Raw genomic sequence first — 20,314 nt, 5'->3', positions numbered from 1 at the left:
TAGAGAACTACAAGTACCAGGAAGCAATTAACCTCATGCCCGCTAGCGGAATTCCGCTTGCACGCTGAAATTTTTAAAAACGCACTTTACGTCACGAGCTGGGCTCGTCATCAGCGTGCGAGGAGGCTACGCCATGACGAGCCCAGCTCGTCATCAGCGTGGAAGGGGTTAAAGGGCAGGGAGGCAAATGATGGTTTGATATCTATAATCTATGCGACCTGCTGGTCTCTTACTTTGGTGCTTTTCTTTGAAGCGTTTATGCAGTAAAAATCTGTCCCCGTGGAGTGGGTCATCAGTTGTGTCTAGGAGGCTAGAATAACCTGCCTCTGTAGTAAGTGACCCGACCGCTGAGAGCGGTAACCCCGCCTCCACGCACCTGAACATGTGGGTTTGATCAGTTTTTGAAATGGGCTGAAGAGTGGTACAGTCCTGTCCCGTGGAAGGGAGCCGGTGTTTTTTACGGTCGTCCACGTGAAAGTCGAATTCACACGCCTGGATTGGTAATTTTTCCACTATTCAGTTATTTAGATGCCTGGGCGTCTCTCTGGCCAGCTATCAAGATGGCGGGCAGCTTGAGTCTGATAGCAGCACCGGGCTTGATTTCCTTGTCTGTGCTGCAGTCTGTAGCGGCTGTGAACGTACTCCTTGTGTCCACGATAAAATGTCTTCAAGACTTACACCGTCATCTCCTCCAAGAGGGCAGTGCTCAGTAGGCGATCACATGCACTGTGAACATTAGGGTAACAGGTGTGTGCATTACATACTATCCATATTGCTTTCTGTCCATAGCTGCTTCTTTCAATTGTATACACTTTTCGTAAGCAGCGCGGCACAGGAGGTGTGCTGTGCTGCTTCCGAAAAAGTTGCATTTTTCTTTCTTTCTTCTGCTTTGTATTCTGGTATCTGTAGTTCTGCATTATTTATCATTGAAAATTGAATAGCCGTAGTAAAATGGGGGGCAAGAACATAATCAGTAGCGAGTGGAAGTCCTGCTCGAGACACTGGAGAACCGGGCATCTCTGGCTCCAGGTTACATGTGGTGGGGAGAGGTCTGCCGTCCCGGTCGTTACCGAGTACTTTGTAAACTGAGGGGTAGTGGTGGTGTTAGCGACTTCGCTGTGAAGCACTAGCAGTTACTACAGCCGGTTGATGTCACTCTCTGTCTCACTGCTGATAGATATGTATCACGAGCAGGGCGAGACTATGGAGAGATGAGTGGTAGTGTGGTATTGGGTTCTCCAGGCCTACATACTCCGCAAAACCCGCTACACCATTAAAAGATGTTGGCACGGAAACTGGAAAATGCAAAAGACAAGTTTATTAAGACCCCATGGGGTGGTGGTACATTCCTACAGCACCCTTCGGCAATGCAAGAAGTATCACACCGAACATCGGTGCGAGACCTCTTTTATACAGTTTTACAGTAATAAAAATGTAAGCGTAACACATTTACAGAGGTTTAGGTACATATATGGTCATTTTTGGAACACAGCCAACTCATGGGAGGAGTTACAACACCACTGGTCAGTTTGGAGGGACATTCCTAAGTGATGACTGTCCACTAGTACAAAGGGCTTAACTGCGCATGTGTGAGCTTGACCAATACTAAAAATAGCCTGTTGCTGGGCAAACTCGAGTGGTCAGTGGTACAGAGAAAGGACAAAAGGGTATGCTGGCCACGAGGCGACGCATTCATATGAAATGGCCGCCGGCACATTCAAAATGGCTTCCGACAACCATAGTCAAGATAAGGGAAATTCGTGTAGCAAAGCTTAATGCTAACCCGATCACCGTCAAATTACGACAGACGACCCTTTTAGCGTTTAGCTGAAGCTACCTCATAGTGGACATAATCAGGGTACTCATCTTCAATATCAATGGACATAATTTGCGCTACTTCTCTATGAATCATTTGTTCATTCTTGGCAATAGCTCGTTTGGATGGAATACAAGCAGAAAGACAAATAGAACATAACATAGGGCCGCACTGGATACAGAGACATAGAAAGAATAATATCCCAATTATTACACATAGGATCGTCAGCAACTTCCAACCCCACGTACTAAGTAATGTCCAAAACCACCCCGAAAATGTCCATGTACCATTATCAGGATGTATCTCAGCAGCAATTTTATGTAATTTAGATATTGCATCATATACAGAAGGTGAATTATCTGGCACGTATACACAACAACTACTTCCGATAATGCGACATGCTCCTCCACGATCGTTACAATTCTAGTAATCTGAAGTTCCTCTGTTAAGTTTCCTAAGGCAAAAGCTGTCTCATTAGCAACAGCTTCTACAACACGTGTCAGTCGTCTTATTTTTCGACTATTTAAAGCAGCTCCAACAAATGAAAAGAGACCTAAATTAAAATCAACATATTGTTGCAAAGCAGTGTCAGTTTGGTCAATTTCATCGAGAACTAATGTTCTCTTCACTCTATTCAATATAAAATCGTGATACAACACATAATCATTATGATACATAGGCGGGGCGATAAACACAGGGGGTTATACAAAGGATATATAACATGTTCCTAACCATCCTATAGGGAGACGGTGATAACCTTTATTTCCACGTAAATGTAATACCATTTGGAGTGTCAAAGGTGAGAGTGGTTATGTTATGTTATGTTATGTTATAGCGCTCTTGTATAGCGCACGGCTACTCAAAAAGAGTGTCCCGGCGCTTTCCACCTGCAGCTCAGAATAAAAATAACACAACACAGTAGAAAAATAAGAAAAAGAAAAAGAACTGAAACTGAAACAATAAGAACAGCCTAAAGATTAAAAAGCCAAGTCTTCAGGCTTTTCCTGAACTGGAACAAATTGGCAGTGCTGCGCAGCGAAAGAGGAAGCGAGTTCCACAGCTGTGGAGCTTTGCAGCTGAAAGAGCGTCCTCCCATACGGGCCTTCCTCACCCGAGGGACTACCGCTTTGTAAAGGGATTCCGAGCGCAAGGAGCGGACTGGTCGATAGAAGGCCAGTCTCCGCCGCAGGTATCCGGCCCCTGATCCAAACAGGGCTTTATGCATCAGAGTCAGGGACTTAAACTGGATCCGCTTCCGGATAGGCAGCCAGTGTAATGCCTGTAGCAGCCCGGAAGCTCGGGCTCGTCTACGCAAGCCAAAGATAGCCCGGGCGGCAGAGTTCTGTACCACCTGTAGGCGCTGAACTAGGTAATCAGGGAGGCCAAGGAAGAGGGCATTAGCATAGTCTAGCCTAGAGCCGACGAGAGCCTGCACAGTAATACGCCTGTGCTCCTCAGACAGCAGGGGCAGGAATTTACGGAGCATTTTCAAAATTCCATAACAGGTGGTGTTGCATTCACTTCTTCCTACTGGGATTGTACCTTTATTACGAACACAAATATCGGCTTTCGTATCAATAACAGTAATCACGTGCAGATTAGACATATTTACATTTCTTTGATTGCTATAAATTCGTGGCGCGGATACGTTGTCAGGACGGTTTTCTTCCCATTCGAACTTAGTTCCTTCAGCTTGTGGATAACCATCTCGATCATTGAAGCAGACTTTGTTGAGTCGGAAAAGTAGTCCACCTTTCGTTGGCCATCGCAAAGTAAACAAAAGTGTATACCAGGCATTGCAAGAACCATTATGGGAAAACGGGAGTGGAATAAGTGGTGTGCCTCCTTTCTTTTGATGTCCAGGCAACATCCCACATACCCAACAGTTCGAAGTATTAGTCATATTGTGGGTGTGATGCAGAATCTGGATGAAGCTGTTATTCAAATAAGTCTGTCTGTGTCGTTCTTCATGATAAGGCAGAGTAAAATGAAAATGTTCAGACGGAATCGGGGTAGTTGGCAATAAATGTTCCCTTGCCGGCACCAGGAGTTCTACTACCCAAGCTATCACAGCTATCACCACGATTGTCAAAACAAATAGTACTGCACCAAGAATTCTCTTATTTCGCATTGTAGAAGATGCCATAGTTCAAAAGTTCAAAAATGTCTCAAAAACAACTAAAAAATAAAAATATGAGTGCTGAGCTCCGAGGTAGCCGTTGGTTTCTTCTCCGAGATTCAAGACGGGTGTCGCTACACTTGGCAGAACAGATCCCCCCCCCCCTTGATATTCCCGGCTTCCGTTTCACAAACCTGGAGCGGTAACTCAACCAGTCTCGCACAAAACAACTGCTTGTCGTGGTCGTAGATTGTATCTCTCTCTTCCAGAAACAGTGTGGTCCGGGAAGGCTCCCTCCGATTCAGTAGACGTAACAGCTGGGCTCTTCTCCTCGTCCAAGAAGTCTCGATAATCAGACAGCACAGTTGGATTCACCAGATCCGGAGAGACATGGCGGCAGTGAGTGGAGTGCACCCACCGCTTCCTGTTGGTAACTCACACAGCCGTACGAGTTGCAAGAAGCACTTGCTCGGGGCCACGCCACCTCGGCTCCAAGCTGCTTGTTCTCTCAAAGGATCGGACCATCACATGGTCCCCAGGACGAAGATTGTGAGCCTCTCCAATAGAATTATCAGGGAGCGCTTCTCGAACCTGTTGATGAATGGAAAGTAAATCATTTGTTAATCGTGCCAATTAATCGTTCATCATTATAGAAGGCACATCATGTAACAATCGAGGCTTAGGAACTCCCCATATATTCATAGGCCTTCCAAACACCACTTCATAAGGTGTGAGGCCAGTTCGGGAATGAGGCACTGATCTGATAGATAGCAATGCCAGAGGCAGAGCATCCGGCCATTTCAAAGACGTGGATGCCACAATCTTTGCTAGCTTTAACTTCAGAGTAGCATTATATCTTTCCACGAGACCTGCTGACTGCGGATGAAATACAGCATGAAATTTCTGCTGAATTCCCAATCCCTTCATGACGTATTCCACAATTTTCCCAACAAAATGAGGACCGTTATCGCTCCACAAAAATTTACAAACACCGTAGCGAGGGAAGTACTCCTTGAGCAAAACCTTAGCTGTTGTCAGCGCTGTATTATCCTTCGTGGGGAAGGCCTCAATCCATTTACTGAAAACACACACCACCACTAAGACATACTTAAGGTTATTGCAACGCTCAAGCTGAATGTAATCCATTTGCAGTACTTCGAATGGTGCAGTAGGTGGAACAAACCCTCCTTTCGGAGTATGGGTCCCTTTTGCAGGATTGTGCTGTAAACATATCAGACAGGTCTGCACTTCTCTTTTGGCCGTATTGGCAATCTCAGAATGCTCCCAAACTCGCGTTAGCAATCGAGTAATTGCAAGAGCTCCAACATGTGCCAATCCATGTGTCATTTGAACCATCGCTTGCAAGTAAGCTGCAGGCAATTTCCATCTTTCCATATCTTTGCTTCGCCAACAACCCTCATCATCCAGCACTCCCTCTGCTGCCCAGGTTGCGAGTTCTGCTTCAGACGCTGATTTCTGAATGTCTAGTATCTCCTCTCTAGCATCATGCCATTGCTCAGCCTGTGATTTCACTACATACATTGGCGAGGCATTTCGTAACCTAGCAGTTTCTCTCGCTATGCTATCTGCAAAAGCGTTTCCTTGTCCCACTTTGTCAGTGACTTTCTTATGTGCACTGCATTTGATTATCGCCACTTTCTTTGGACAAATTAACGCATTCAAAAGATCACGCACTAGTTCTCCGTGCATGATGTGTACTCCATGCGCAGTCAGAAACCCTCGGTCTCTCCAGAGTAGGCCAAAATCATGCGCTACTCCAAAGGCGTACCGGCTATCAGTGTAGATGTTCACACATAAGCCAGCACTCAATTCACATGCTCTTGTTAAGGCTATCCGTTCCGCTGCTTGGGCCGGTTTCTGTGGTATTCGTGCTGCTTCTACCACCGTCTTAAGTGTCGTGATCGCATATGCTGCAGAAATTGTGCCATCTGGCAGCCTTAAACACGATCCATCAACCCACAGTTCCCCATCCACATCTGGAAGTGGCGTATCCTGTAAGTCGACACGACCCTTTGTTTGTTCTTCAGTCAGGAAAACACAATCATGGTATTCTTCCTCCTGGCCTTCAGCAACTGGATACAGCAATAAAGTAGCAGGGTTCAGGGTAGCACATCTCTTTAGTGTGATGTGTGGCGCCGACAGTGTGAGCTCATATCCTGTTGGACGTGCACTGGTAAGATACTGGGTCTTTGTTTGGTTTAACAGAGCATGTACCGCATTGGGAACTAACACCAGCAATTTGTGTGACAAAACTATTCCCTCACTCTGCCGTTTATCCACTGCTGTTGCTGCAACTGCTCAAAAGCACCCAGGTAATCCTCGTGCTACAGGGTCAAGTATTGCCGAAAAATACGCGCAGGGCCTCTGCTTATCCCCGTGTGTCTGCACTAACACTGACAATGCACACCCATCTTTCTCGTGTACATACAACGTAAAAATCTTCGTGTAGTCTGGTGTACCTAACACTGGTGCAGAACAAAGGGCTTGTCTCAATTGTTCAAAAGCATTCTGGCATTCATCTGTCCATTCAAGGGGCATTGGTGTAGTTTTGGACAATAGTGCTAACAAAGGTTTTATAATGTGCGAAAACCCCATTATCCACTGCCTGCAAAAAGACGTTAAACCTATAAAAGCACGCACATCTCTCTGAGTGCGGGGGACTGGTGTATCTAAAATTGCTTGAATTCGATCAGATGTTAATGCACGCCCCTCCTTAGACAAAAGATGACCGAGGTAGGTCACCTTTGGTCTACAATATTGTAATTTCTTCCTAGATACTTTGTGGTTATTCTGAGCAAGAAAGGAGAGCAAAGCAAGAGTACTCTCTTCACACTGTGCATGCGTGTCTGCAGCAAGTAAAATATCATCAACATACTGAATGAGAGCCACTCCAGACTGCAAATCAAAAGAATCGAGCTGTCTTTTTAAAGCCTGGCTATAGATGCTAGGACTTTCTGTATAGCCTTGAGGAACTCGACAAAATCTATACGATTTATTATTTAATGTGAAGCCAAATAGATATCTGCTGTCGGGATGTATGGGAATGGAAAAGAAGGCATTTTTGAGATCTATCACAGTAAACGTGGTAGCAGTGGGCGGAATCAAAGTAAGTAAGGTGGTGATATCAGACACCACCGGATACTGGGGCACTACAATCTTGTAAATTTCCCTCAAATCAATAATATATCGTTAGACTTTGTCATCAGTATCTTTCTTTAAGATCGGAAGAATCGGGCTGTTACAGACATTGTAGGGAACTTCATCCACTACTCCTGCAATAATCAAATCATGTACAATGTGAGTTAAGGCAATTCCACCTTCCCTAGAGATTTTGTATTGTGGTACACGTGGCAGAGACACACCCTCCTTAACAGTTATTCGAATAGGGGGAATAAGCATCTGTCCCACATCCGTGTCCGATGTAGCCCATAACGTTTGTGGGAGAGAGGCTAGCGCTTCAATTTCTTGCATAGTGCACAGTCTCCCTACATCTGGATAATTGTCATTCAAAATAACCCGCACTCCTTCAGGAGCGCAGCGTATTGTCGCTCGGAAGTATTTAAGCAAATCTATGCCCATAATATTGTCTGGAGTATTCGGCGACAATAAAAATGGGCACGGACCAAAGAATCTGTCAATGTAAAACGTAAGGGGTTGTGACAATGGGCTAAGAGAGGGTGTTCCATCGAACCCTATAGATGTAATCGTTTCGCCAGACAGGGGAGCCCTTGGAAAAAAGTTTTTAGACAGAGCACTACGAGTAGCTCCTGTATCAACCAGGAACTGATCAGTAGAACCCAAAACGCCCGCTGATACATATGGACCTCTTTGATCTACTGGTGCTTCAACCGATTCCACACCCCATCCTACGCAATCCTATGCATGCACATAATCCTGGGACTCCACATTCTCACCCTCCGATATCTGGTACTGATTTCGTCGATCAAAAGTATTATGATCATCCTGACCACGACCCCTCGCCTCAAACCTGCCACGATCACTTGCTCCACCCCTCGCTCCTGAATAACTATTCCGTGTCCTTCCACCTCCTCGGCCACGCTGATTACGTTGTTCCCGAAGCACCGGACAATCTGAAGCCCAATGTCCAAACTCTTTACAGTATGCACACTGATCCTCAGCAATGTCGGAACGACCAGAGGACGTACCATACCCTCCTCGCCTGCCTCTATCGTTCCCTCTAGGCTGCGTAGCACGAACCTGAGCCAACATCACTTTCGTCTTTAATTCCTTTGCTTCCTTATCGGTACTTTCCTTAGCCTCGAATTCCTGTCGCTCATAATACTGAGCCATAGTCAACAAGGACGCAGGGGTCGCCGTGGTCCAGGAACTTTCGCTAGTATTTAAACGTTTTGCAATCTCCGGCAGGAGATTAGCCACATACTTGTCGACAAACAAATGCCTACCCGTGTCATCTGTTAATAATTGCCCACTGTAATCATGAAACGCTTCTTCAAAACGTGAGAAGAAGTCAGACACCGACTCATCCTGCTTCTGTTTGCAAGAGGCTAACTTAGTCCAATAAATCTTTTTAGGGGGAACAAGCGTTTTTAATTTATTCAAGATAGCTGTTGGAAGATCTAAAATTAATTGACACGGCTTACATGCAGGCTCCCAATCTAAATCAGCTTGGGCTAAAGCTTTCCAATCCGCTCCCAAAATCGCTTGATCATCAAACTTACGAATCGCTCTCCACATATCAGGGGGCAATATTAACCCAAAGAAAAGATCAATATCAACTAACATCATAACACATGAGGAAATAGCCCCTTCCACTCCTTCATAGAATGCTGCTGGATTCTTACGGGGATCAGGTAAAGCATTTTTCAGTGCCATAACATCTGCTCTATTCCAAGGTGTATAAACACAATTATATACAAAATAACCCTTGGCATCCCCAGACAATTTATCATCACTTGTACCTTGCCCTTTAGGAGGGACATACAAAGGTGCAGCTTCACGCATAGGCATAACATGAACCGTATAACTCTTATCTGTTCCAAAGATAGAACACTCTTTGGATATCTCCGTCGACCCCGGCGCAGGCACATCTGATTCTTTTCTTGCCTCCCGTAATCTTGACGCCGCATCCCGTAGCTGGACCAACCGATGGAAAAACCCATCCGCATCTGCAATAACAAATAAACCTTTACGCATACTCTCACGATTAACTGATATATCCTTAGGCTCTAGATCAGTCGAATATTTCCTAAACCGATCTACAACTTCATCTCCAAACTGACTCAAAAAATACAACCGTTCTCGTTCGGACCACTTACTCATTTCATCATTAATCTCTGACATAGTTATTTTGTTCAAATTTAGTTTACGGGCAAAACTGCGCAATTCCGCAGCCTCACTAGCACTTAGCCTCATACTCTTACTCCCTTGACCTTCTCCGTCCGAGTCCTCGTCTGGGGCCGTAGGCAGAACATACGGAGGCGGGCACCGATCTAATAATGAAAAATCATCAACTTCATTAGTAAGGACAGGATAAAGCGGACGTTTGCAAATTACGTTCCCGTGCCTCCCTCTTTCTTCTCCTGCAACTCCTTCTCCTCCAGCTGTAAAGCCTTATCCCGAGCAGCCTTCCGCTGCTCTTTGTCCGCCAAGGCTATTTCACGCTTCATTCGTTCGCGCACTGCTTTCTCCCACATTCGTACACAATCAAACATATCTTGTCTAGACCTACGCTGAAACAAACATTGCTCCACATACTGAACCTTTCGCGAATCAAACGACCCATGTAGTGGCCATTGCAACTCGGGATCAGATTTAGTATACTTGTTCCATAATTTACTGTATAATATAGGGGGAAGGCCAAATTTGATATACATTTCCCGATTGGGAGTCCCCTCTGGGGGAGCCGGCTGAGATTCATTTAATCGATAAGTGGTACCATTTCCAAGACAGCACATTCCTCGAAGTGTGCTTAAAACAGGAATGTCAAAAATATCACGGAAACGTGATACCACAAAAATGACACTTAATATACTCCACACAAATGTGCCGTTCAAACAAAAACAAGTTTAGAGAAATATCTCTACATGCCCACCTATGTGAAGTGCACTGCACATATAATTCAAATCATAGAATCAAATGTTAGCTAACTCAAAACATATTCAAAGAGCCACAGTAAGCGTCCGTAGACTATCTTACCAATCACAAGCTTACCAAATTCTCAGATATCCAGGTTCCAACTGCCAAGGTCTTTGATCGAATCAGCCAAACCGGCACTGTACGACAACTCGAACGAGCAGGATCTCAGTCGAGGACCGGCGCCACCTGGAAGGTCAGATCAGAAGGAAAGGAAGAAAACACCTTGGGTGCCAAGACTCGGGTCACTCAGTGGCAGCGTACGCGTCCATGGCGAGTTTCCAATCCTTCGTCACGACCTCTCCTTCGGGCATCCGAGTCGCCGATGAGTCCCTTCGTGGTCGCCAATTTGTGGTATTGGGTTCTCCAGGCCTACATACTCCGCAAAACCCGCTACACCATTAAAAGATATTGGCACGGAAACTGGAAAATGCAAAAGACAAGTTTATTAAGACCCCATGGGGTGGTGGTACATTCCTACAGCACCCTTCGGCAATGCAAGAAGTATCACACCGAACATCGGTGCGAGACCTCTTTTATACAGTTTTACAGTAATAAAAATGTAGGCATAACACATTTACAGAGGTTTAGGTACATATATGGTCATTTTTGGAACACAGCCAACTCATGGGAGGAGTTACAACACCACTGGTCAGTTTGGAGGGATATTCCTAAGTGATGACTGTCCACTAGTACAAAGGGCTTAACTGCGCATGTGTGAGCTTGACCAATACTAAAAATAGCCTGTTGCTGGGCAAACTCGAGTGGTCAGTGGTACAGAGAAAGGACAAAAGGGTATGCTGGCCTCGAGGCGACGCATTCATATGAAATGGCCGCCGGCACATTCAAAATGGCTTCCGACAACCATAGTCAAGATAAGGAAAATTCGTGTAGCAAAGCTTAACGCTAACCCGATCACCGTCAAATTACGACAGTAGTGAGGGAGTTCATGAAAGACGTCATGGTGGGGTGCCCAATAAAAAGACTGTTGCACCGGGTGCCAACACCTCGGATGCCGGCCCTGATCACAAGGATCACTGTGCATTCCCATGGTTATCCATATAGTGATTCACACACCCCTCAAGGCGCCTCCCTGTTTTTGGGTAGGTTTGTGCATGAATATTTTAACAGGAGTTACAGCACTGCTGTTTTCGACATCAATGAGAATCTGGTCCTTGAGTGATGTCTTCTACCCCTCTACCCCCCTCTATCCCTCTTCTACCACTCTGCCCTTCTACTCCTCTACCCCTCTATCCCTCTTCTACCCTTCTACCCCTCTATCCCTCTTCTACCCCTCTATCCCTCTTCTACCCCTCTATCCCTCTTCTATTCCTCTATTCCTCTATCCCTCTTCTATTCCTCTATCCCTCTTCTACCCCTCTACCCTTCTACCTCTCTACTCCTCCACCCCTCTACCATTCTACCCCTCTACCCCTCTACCCTTCTACCACCCCTCCAACCCTCTTCTACCCCTCTTCTCCTCTACTTATCTTCTACCCTACTACCCCTTAACTACCCCTCTTTTATCCCTCTACCCCTCTTCTATCCCACTACCCCTCTACTACCCCTCTTCTACACCTATTCTACACCTTTTCTACCCCTCTACCCTACTACCCCCTACTACCCCTCTACCTCTCTTCTACTCCCTTTTATCCTCCTTCTACTCCCTTTTATCCTCCTTCTACTCCCTTTTATCCTCCTTCTACCCCCTTTTATCCTCCTTCTACCCCCTTTTATCCTCCTTCTACCCCTCTTCTACCGCACACCATCACTCGGGGCCCGCACAGCATCCCTTAAGTGGCACTTTTTAATTAAAACTTTTAAGCATGCTGCACCGCAGCCACACTTCTGTACAGCACAGCTTAAACACATTGGCAAAGATTTGCTGTACTACGGTGGAAATTTCTGCAGCAGGTTACGTAGACGTCACAATCCTCCGCCAATAAATAACGGACATGCGTTTATTAGGCCAGTGGCGAGCCACTGCACAGCTGCAGAGGCCTCGTGTCCAATGAATGACCAACAAGAACTCATCTCTCCAATCATATGATAAGGGGTTTCTTAACCAATACAAGGTATGCATGCTTTCTGATCACTAATCCCAAATGTTTGCTTTTATATGATTGGGTTTGAGTACCTTCTTTGGTGTCCCCAAAGCTGCGGTTCTTCGCTCTCCCTTGAATACGAACAGAAGACGTATGTGAAAGGAGTATTAACGGAAAATGTATTCCTGTCTCAATTAAAGGGCTGTCGAGTAACAGGGGGTGGGAGACCTATTATTAGGGTGCAAACCTTTCTGGGTTTCCATGTGACTGTTAAGAGCAAGGTGAGACTTTAAGTAGGGGTACCAGATTACTGAAATAGAGGATACTGTGTTTCCAGTGTAGACTTTTCAATATACAAGTGATTCTTTTAAACTGCTCTAACTAGCGAGGACTGCAACCACCAAAATGCACTAGTTTATTAGGTCTTGCCTTTTCCATTCCTTTTATTTAAGTATTAATTATTTTAAAAAAATTAAAAGCCATTGTTATTTGTAATATCAATACATCTAAGTCACGTCAATACAAAACATGTGGCATTACAAATGCTAAAAGTGTCACATTTGCTAAAGTTAAAAGTATTGGCATTGTAAATCACAAAACATAAACATAAATATAAAATGTCATTTACAAAACCAATAGCTCCAACTTTCCTACTGCGAGACCTATTGGCAACGCCAGAACTTGTTGTGTATGTGCTATGATCTTTCATTAAAAAGATGTAATACTAAAATGCTGTCCCTGGCTCAAGTGTAACTTGCGCTGGAAGTGAAAGACTGGATGTTGTCTGACGACCTACAGGGCATGTATTTGCACATACTCATTCTGCAGTCACACAGGAAGTATCTTCACTTCAAGATCAGATCAGCTCACCATTGGTTTTTGGTCCTTACTTTTTCTCTAACTTCGGCTTCATGGGTGTTCACAAAGATGACTGTGGTCGTTGCCCATCTCAGACAATCGGAATCCCGGTCTTCTCTTACCTGGATGACTGGCTCCTCAAGCATGTTCCCCAGAGATAGTGTTGCACCACCTGTAGTCATAGCAGCTCTGCTATTTGACTTGGAGTATCCAATCAACAAGGCAAAATGTCAATAGGCGCCCTTCCAGTGCATCCTGATCATAGTGGTAAGAGTGACACTACATTGTGTCAAGCCATTTCCCCTTCCTAGAGATTTCATGACATTCAGGCTCTTCTGATATTTCAGAACGGAGCACAAGTCTCAGCCCTGATGGGCTTACGCCTGCTAAATCTGGTAGCTTCCTGCATTCTGATAGCCACTCACAAATGCTCGCATGAGGGCCCTCTGGTGTTGCCTCTGCAAACCGTGGCCCCAGCTTAGCAGAGATCTTCGGCGTTGTCTTGCGATCTACAGAGACACAGAGGTGGGTTTTATTTGGGGGAGCTTAGAAGGCAATCTGGAACAAGGGAAGCAATTCCGAACCCAGTGGGCAGTGGCTACACTGATAAGATGCTTCCACTCTATGGTGGGGAGTCCATCTGCAGAACAGAGTTCTTTTGCTCCCAGAGGCACTAAAAGCCTTTCTGCTGTCACTTTGCAGCCAGTCAGTCCAACACTTGACAGACATTACGACCTTGATGTAGTATATCGAGAAGCAGGAGGTTGTGGGGTCACATCTTCTCTGTTGGGAGGCTCTGTGGGTGCCAGAATTTCACATCTGATTGGTAGCCAACCACCTTGTAGGAATACTGACTACTTTAGCGTACAGCCTCAGTCAGCATTATCTTGCCGATCACCAGTAGAGTCCTCATACAGAGATAGTCCAGCACTTCTTCAGCCTTTGTGGCACGTCTCTGATGGATCTCTTTGCAACATGCAACAATGTTCACTGCCTGATGTTCTGTGTCTTCCAGTATTCATTGCAGGGAGCACTTGTGGAATTCTCTGCTTCACCATGTATTTCTTCCCATACTATTGATTCCTTGGGTCCTTCTGAAGATTTGCCCAATTAATATTGACCGCCCGCAATCACCAAGATGGGTGTGTAAGCAGACATGTTAAATCTCTCCCTGTGCCCACCACTGTATCTCCTTCATAGGTTAGAACGCCCCCTCAATCACAGGGACTGCTGCTGCCCCCTCCAGAGTCTCCCTTCATGCCTGGAGATTGAGCAGACTAACCAGAATTGGCTTTTACCTCCTGAATTGTTGGATGTTACCTTCTTTGCGCGCAATCACTCCCCCAAAACAATGTACTCTGGAAGATGGGGTAAGATAGTCAGGTGATATACAGACAGTTGAAAAGACCCTCTTGAAGTCCACAAGGCAGATATTCTGTGATTCACCCTGCTGTTGACACAACAGGAGTGTGCAGTGGAGATAGTTAAGGGCTACATATCATCATTTTCAGCTCTTCTGTCTTCCGGACCAGCCATCCCTGTTCAGATCATTTGTAGTCATGATGTTTCTGAATAACCTCGTCATCAAGTTCCCCCTTCTCCTTTCATAATGCTGCAATTGGGTCTAAATCTTGTTCTTACGTTTTTAATGTGATCCCCATTTGAACCACTACACAGTTTCCAGATGCGACTGCTTACTCTCAAGACAGTTTTTCTTGTGGCCATCACGTCGGCAAGACATGTTAGTGAGCTCAAGGTGCTAAGCGTCAAGACTTCCTTTACTACTATCTTTACCGGAAAAAGGTGGTTTTCAGAACCCTGGCTGCTTTCCTGCCCAAGGTGATTATGCCCTTTCTTTTATGGCAGTCCATTACCTTACCAACTTTCCTCCCCCGCATTCGGCGAGAGAGGAATAAAGGACCCCTTGAGAGAGCAGCCAGCTGTTATATATTGTCAGATCCAAGGAGATCAAAGTGAATGACGAGCTGCTAATCAGCTGTGTAGGCAAAATGAAGAGCAAGGCGGTCCACAAGGGAATGTTGTCTATGTGGGATTATCTCACACAGTAAGTTATGCTATGGTTTGGCTCACAAGGAAACTCCAAAATGTATCAGGGCTGGTTCAACCAGGGTAAAATGTTCTACCTCTGTCCTAGCAAGTAGAGTCTCGTTTGCAGAGATGCATTGTGGCGATTTGGGCTTCTCTCCAAAGGTTTGCAAAGCACTACTACCTGGACTCGGAAGTGCAAAGGGAGGATCACTCCACACTCTGTCCTTCAGGACATCTTAATTTAGCCAGCCATTCACCTACCTCCTGGTTGGGTACTGATTGGGGAATATATTCAAAAGGTGTGGAATCTCCAGGTACAAGTATCCACAGAAAAAAGTTACTGACATCCAGTAACTACCTATCTGGTGGATAGGCAAACTACCTGTAGATTCCACACCAACCAGCCCTTCTCCCCTTTTTCAGGGCTGATTACTAAGTCAATCATTTAAAAACTTCCTAATCATAGAAAGTTTGACGTACAGGATGTCCTCTTATATCTCATTAGTGCCACACAAGACTGCACCCACTGTAAGAGTGCCTCACTCATGAGGCAGTGGTAACCAGATACGGGTCTTTGGGAGGATGCAGTGTTGGTAAAGCCATAACTCGGCACTTTTCTATGGTGGGACAGCAACAACCTATTGCTCGGTAGGCCTTTTCTCAACCCACTTTCCCTGTTGACCATTTCAATAGATGCCTCAGTCCTGGAGTTGGCAACTTGCCTCGGCCTCATTACAGTTACTGTACAAAGAACCCACATCAGGGGAGATATATCAGCTACCTGGAGTTCTTGGCCATCTGTCTAGCCCTCCGAGCTTTCTTCAAGCTCGTTTGAGGCAAAATAATCCTCATAAAGACAGATCACTAGACAGACCAATATTATGTCTAGAAGCAGGGGGGACACATTCACCCCAGCTGTTGACACTCGACTGGATGCAATGGCACGGGGCAATTCGCAACAATATCCAGCTCTTATCTAAATAGTGCCACACCCCAGACTGCACATGCACCCACTGTAAGAGTGCCTTATGAGGCAGTGGTCAGAAGCGGAGGGCCATTAGGAGGATTCAATGTTGGTAAAAGCCATAATTCTGAGTAGTTTTCTGTGGTGGGACGGCAACAACCTGTTGATGGTGGGTTTATTCTCCTTCCTGGACTTCTTTCCAGAGCTTTCAATGTGAGAAGGCTTTGATGCTGAGGCAAGTGAATACATCCTTTGAGGCTCTTTCACTTGTCTTCCCAACACCCTTGGAGCTGAGGTCCTTCAGCTTTCATCTCAGTTTGATATCTTCTCAGTCATTCAATATCCTTTTCGACTATTTTTTTAGCAAAACTCGTACTCTTTAGTGGTGAAAGAGGCTGAGAAGACATCCAAACACACCAGGCGTAGGTCTTTTTGGCACCCTTAAAACATCATGGCAGAAAAAAGTGGCAGAACGGGCAAAAAGTCCTTCAAAGCTTCCTTGGAAAATAAGTCTTTGATAGAAGTGAAACAAAATCTCTTTTCTGACCGAAAAAGTGGGCAATACACCCACCGTTCTCCGAGATCCCACTACTGGAAACAAAACTGTATCTCTGAGGTAACTGAAAGTGCAAGGCTTTGTGTTATGGAAGTCCCAAGAATCTTAGTGAAAGGAAGCCTGTTCAGATCTTTGAATGTGAAAGACTGTGGCTACTGTTTGTTGCTTTTTTAATACAAGTATCCAGTAGCAATTTGAGTTTTAGGTGCTTCAGCGTAATTTTGTGTGGGGATTTGTTTTCATAAAATGGCTCTAAAAATGATGACACTCAGCCTTAGATGTGGAGATTGCTTCTCAGAGTTGGAAATGCTGGACTTTTCACCCCACTTTGTTATTTATATCGAGTTAAAGTGTTCCCGGGTCCAGAAAGGCAATAGGAAATTATTCTTACATTTAGGACTTCAATTAAGATACCTACAATACAGAACCAGGACTACAAGGAAATAATTTACAAGTAAGTTTGAAGGGGCGGGTTGAAGAAGTGTATTTTTGAGGGAAAATCAGATTTTAGTCAAGAGATACTGCTAATTAAGGGAGAACTACAAGGTGTAGGTAATGTGTATTTGGAATTGAAAATGTTGTGTCAGTAGCCACCAAGATTTGATATCTAGTATCAGACAAATACATACTTCATGTAGTTGAAAAGGGGTGTTTTCTATCATTACTAGCGTTCAGTGGGAGCCTGGAGAAAATAAAATGATTTGCAGAGCAGCCCTTACAATATGTTTGGTAGTTCAGCTCCACAGCAGTAACCATCCTGGTGGGTGCAATGTTCTGGTAATGTTTAAAAATAGAGGAAGCTTGCACTGAAATAGATTAATACACATATTCCTGGGTTCCATATAATTGTTGGTTCCCCCTTGTCCAGTGCATCATAGTTGCATAGTTTGTGATTGTAAGGCTGAATCCACAGATGGTTGTTTGTTTTTGTCCTTTATCCATCTCAATTTCCATGTCGCTATTTCCAGCTGAGTTATGAGTCTGCAAAAGTTTAGTGAAGGCAATTGTTTATTCTTCTTGTATCTTGTGTGGTTTTATGTTCCTATTTTGTCCTTGTAGATGTTAGTCTACATTACCTCCCTTTTTTTGACACCAAAGTCAGAGCGATGGAATCCACTTTGTGACAGCCCTTAGAGAAATACTTCTGCACCATGTAATAATTAAGAAGAGTAAAATATTGAAGCTACTGTCTAAATTAAGTTTTTTTATACAGTTCATTTTTTAATTGAATATAATTTTTGGATTTACCACATTTATTTACAACAGGAATCTCCTGCAAGAGCTCCATCAGGCTCTCCAAGAACCCCAGGCCGAACAGGTCCTACCAACACTACCAGTGCCTCGCCAATGGCATCTGTCAAAAAACCTGATCCAAATATTAAAAGTATGTGCTCTAAACTACAAAACTGCATTTGTAGCATTTGCAACTACTGAAATGTATACACTATAGGTTTTTATTTGTTGGGATTTAGCCTGAGTTGAAATGTGTGCTTTTCCCACATGTTTATGTATATTTTCATTATGTACGGTTGGGGTACTTTTTTTCCTTATGATCCTTGTAGTACACAACTTCCAATACTTTTGGTGTCAAGTTGCTTCTGTGTCTTGCTGATCCAACCTCATTTTGTATCATATTGTATTTGTAATTACATTGTGCTTTATACCCTGATGAGACAATTAAGAACATTAGCAGGCGAGTAACAAACTATTTATAAACAACACAAGAAAAAACTGGTGGTCTAAAAAGGAAAAAGGTCACAGAGCACAGGTAATGGCAAATCATATACTTATATGACAGCTAATCGTGGTGAGATAATACTGACACAAGTACAACTCCATGACAGAAGAAACCCTGAGGAGGGGAGACAGAAAATCAGGATTTCCATCAACTGCCCTTCGTGGCCAGTGTCATTATTTGGAACTCCAAAAGTGCCCCTGTCACCTCCGCTCTTCTGGCAGCAAGCCAAACGCTAGTGAACTAGGCGTGATGTGAGGCCAATGATAGACAAATGACAGGCTGAGTATCTCAAGGAAGTATACTGACCAGACTAGTCAACAGAAGCAGTGCAAATTTAGAATTATGGATATGTGAATTTAAAAAGTTCAACAGTAGTCCAGAATATAGTTATTAGTGACCACTGGTGAGCTTGTTAAACAGTGAAAACAAAACAACAACAGAAAAACCACAGTGTAATTACAAGTGATCGATTACTCCTCCCCCGGCGCAGATTCCACCTGCACTACGTCCGAAGCCGATGCTGGTTGTGTCCCCTGCCAGCGTCGACCCCAGTCTCCTCCCTGGACTGGATACGGAGCTGGACCAGCGTTGACCGATGCCGAAGCCCATGGGAACCTTTGTGCCCTTGTTCTACCCTGGTGCTCCAATCAGGCCAAATTGGCAACCAGTTGAGGGTGGGGAGGACTGCGAGGGGTCTGGAGACCCTCTGGCAGACCAGTTAGAGTATGACCTGGACTGGAGAGTGGAACTGGGGGAAGCCAGTGGTCTGGATACTTCCCCAGACCTTAGCATGTTGTCTCCTCCTACTGTGGCTACGGAGGAGGGAGCTTCTTACGCAGTGGTGTTGCATAGGGCGGCGGAGGCTCTCAACCTCGAGCTACCTACGGTGGCAGTCAGGACTAACCGCCTGACAGAGGTGCTTCAGCCAGCAGCGAGCTCTTCGGAGCCCCTGCTGCCATTCAGTGAAGCCCTAACCGACATCATTTTGGGCACCTGGTCCAGGCCCAACACAGGGGCTCCTGTGGATAGTATGATTGCCCGACGCCACCGCCCGGCCCCGGGTGACCCCACTTTCCTCTCCTAACACCCCACCCCTGAAACCTTGGTGGTCCAAGCCTCCACATCCAAAGGTGCATGCCCTAACACACCACCTGATGGGTAATCCAAAAAGCTGGAACATCTTGGGAAGATGTTTTCGATCTCCAGCTTGGGACTGCGGTCGGTAAACTTCATGTCTGTTGGGCTGTAATACCCACTCTGTGTGGGATACGGTGGCGCAGGTGCTGCCCCAGTGCGCGGAGGAGGGCCGGGCCGTACTCTCATGTGCAGTTGCTGAGGGGAGAGACCCAGCGAAGTTTACCATACGATGTGGACTGGACACCGCCGACTCGCTAGGTAGTACAATTTCAACGTCGGTAGCCCTTCGATACTACTCCTGACTGGATCGACTGGCTTCTCTGGGGATGTCCAAGGTACCCTTATGTTCATGCCCTTTGATGTCAGTCGCCTGTTCAGCGAAAAGGCAGACAGCTTACTAGAGCAATTCAAGATCTCACTGGCTACGGCCAAGTCCTTAGGCCTCTTCACCATTTCCCCTGCGCTGTCTGCTTTTCGCCCCTTTTGTAGCTATGGGAGGGGTGCCCCTCCATGTCCCACCCAGGGCCACAGGCCGGCGCAAGCTGTTCAGCACCTGTGTGGCCGGGGATGTGGGAACCACCGCCGTGGTTCTGGGGGCCAGCAAGCGGGCTAGTCCACCACCGCCCCCTCTGCAGCAGCCACCAAACATTCCTAGTCTGACCTTCCGGGCCAACAATCGCCAGTGTGCTGCAGGATTCGCTATCACCTGCCCCACTGGCGCACCAACACGTTAAACAGGTGGGTTTTGCAGATAGTCCGAAGGGGCTAATCCCTCCCCTTCGAAACTACCCCTCCATCCATGCCACCTCAGTATCATCGCATGTCGGAGGATCATCTGGCCCTTCTCCAACAGGAAGTTATGGCTCTCTTGGCCAAGGGAGCCATCAAGCTAGTTCC

At 45.6% G+C, this 20,314-nt stretch overlaps 1 protein-coding gene across 1 annotated transcript in view; it reads left to right on the top strand.

Moving 5' to 3' along the window:
• DYNC1LI2 (dynein cytoplasmic 1 light intermediate chain 2) overlaps nt 1–20,314 on the top strand; it is a 473,715-nt gene that overhangs the window by 333,165 nt on the left and 120,236 nt on the right. The window contains exon 11 of the mRNA XM_086947723.1: nt 17,809–17,926. Coding sequence (XP_086803849.1) covers nt 17,809–17,926 — 118 coding nt within the window. The remainder of the gene's footprint in view (nt 1–17,808; nt 17,927–20,314) is intronic.

The sequence above is a fragment of the Lissotriton vulgaris genome, chromosome 12 (genome assembly GCF_964263255.1).
Source record: "Lissotriton vulgaris chromosome 12, aLisVul1.2, whole genome shotgun sequence".
NCBI classification, from domain to species: Eukaryota; Metazoa; Chordata; class Amphibia; order Caudata; family Salamandridae; genus Lissotriton; species Lissotriton vulgaris.
This window is presented reverse-complemented; position numbering and strand designations above follow the sequence as displayed.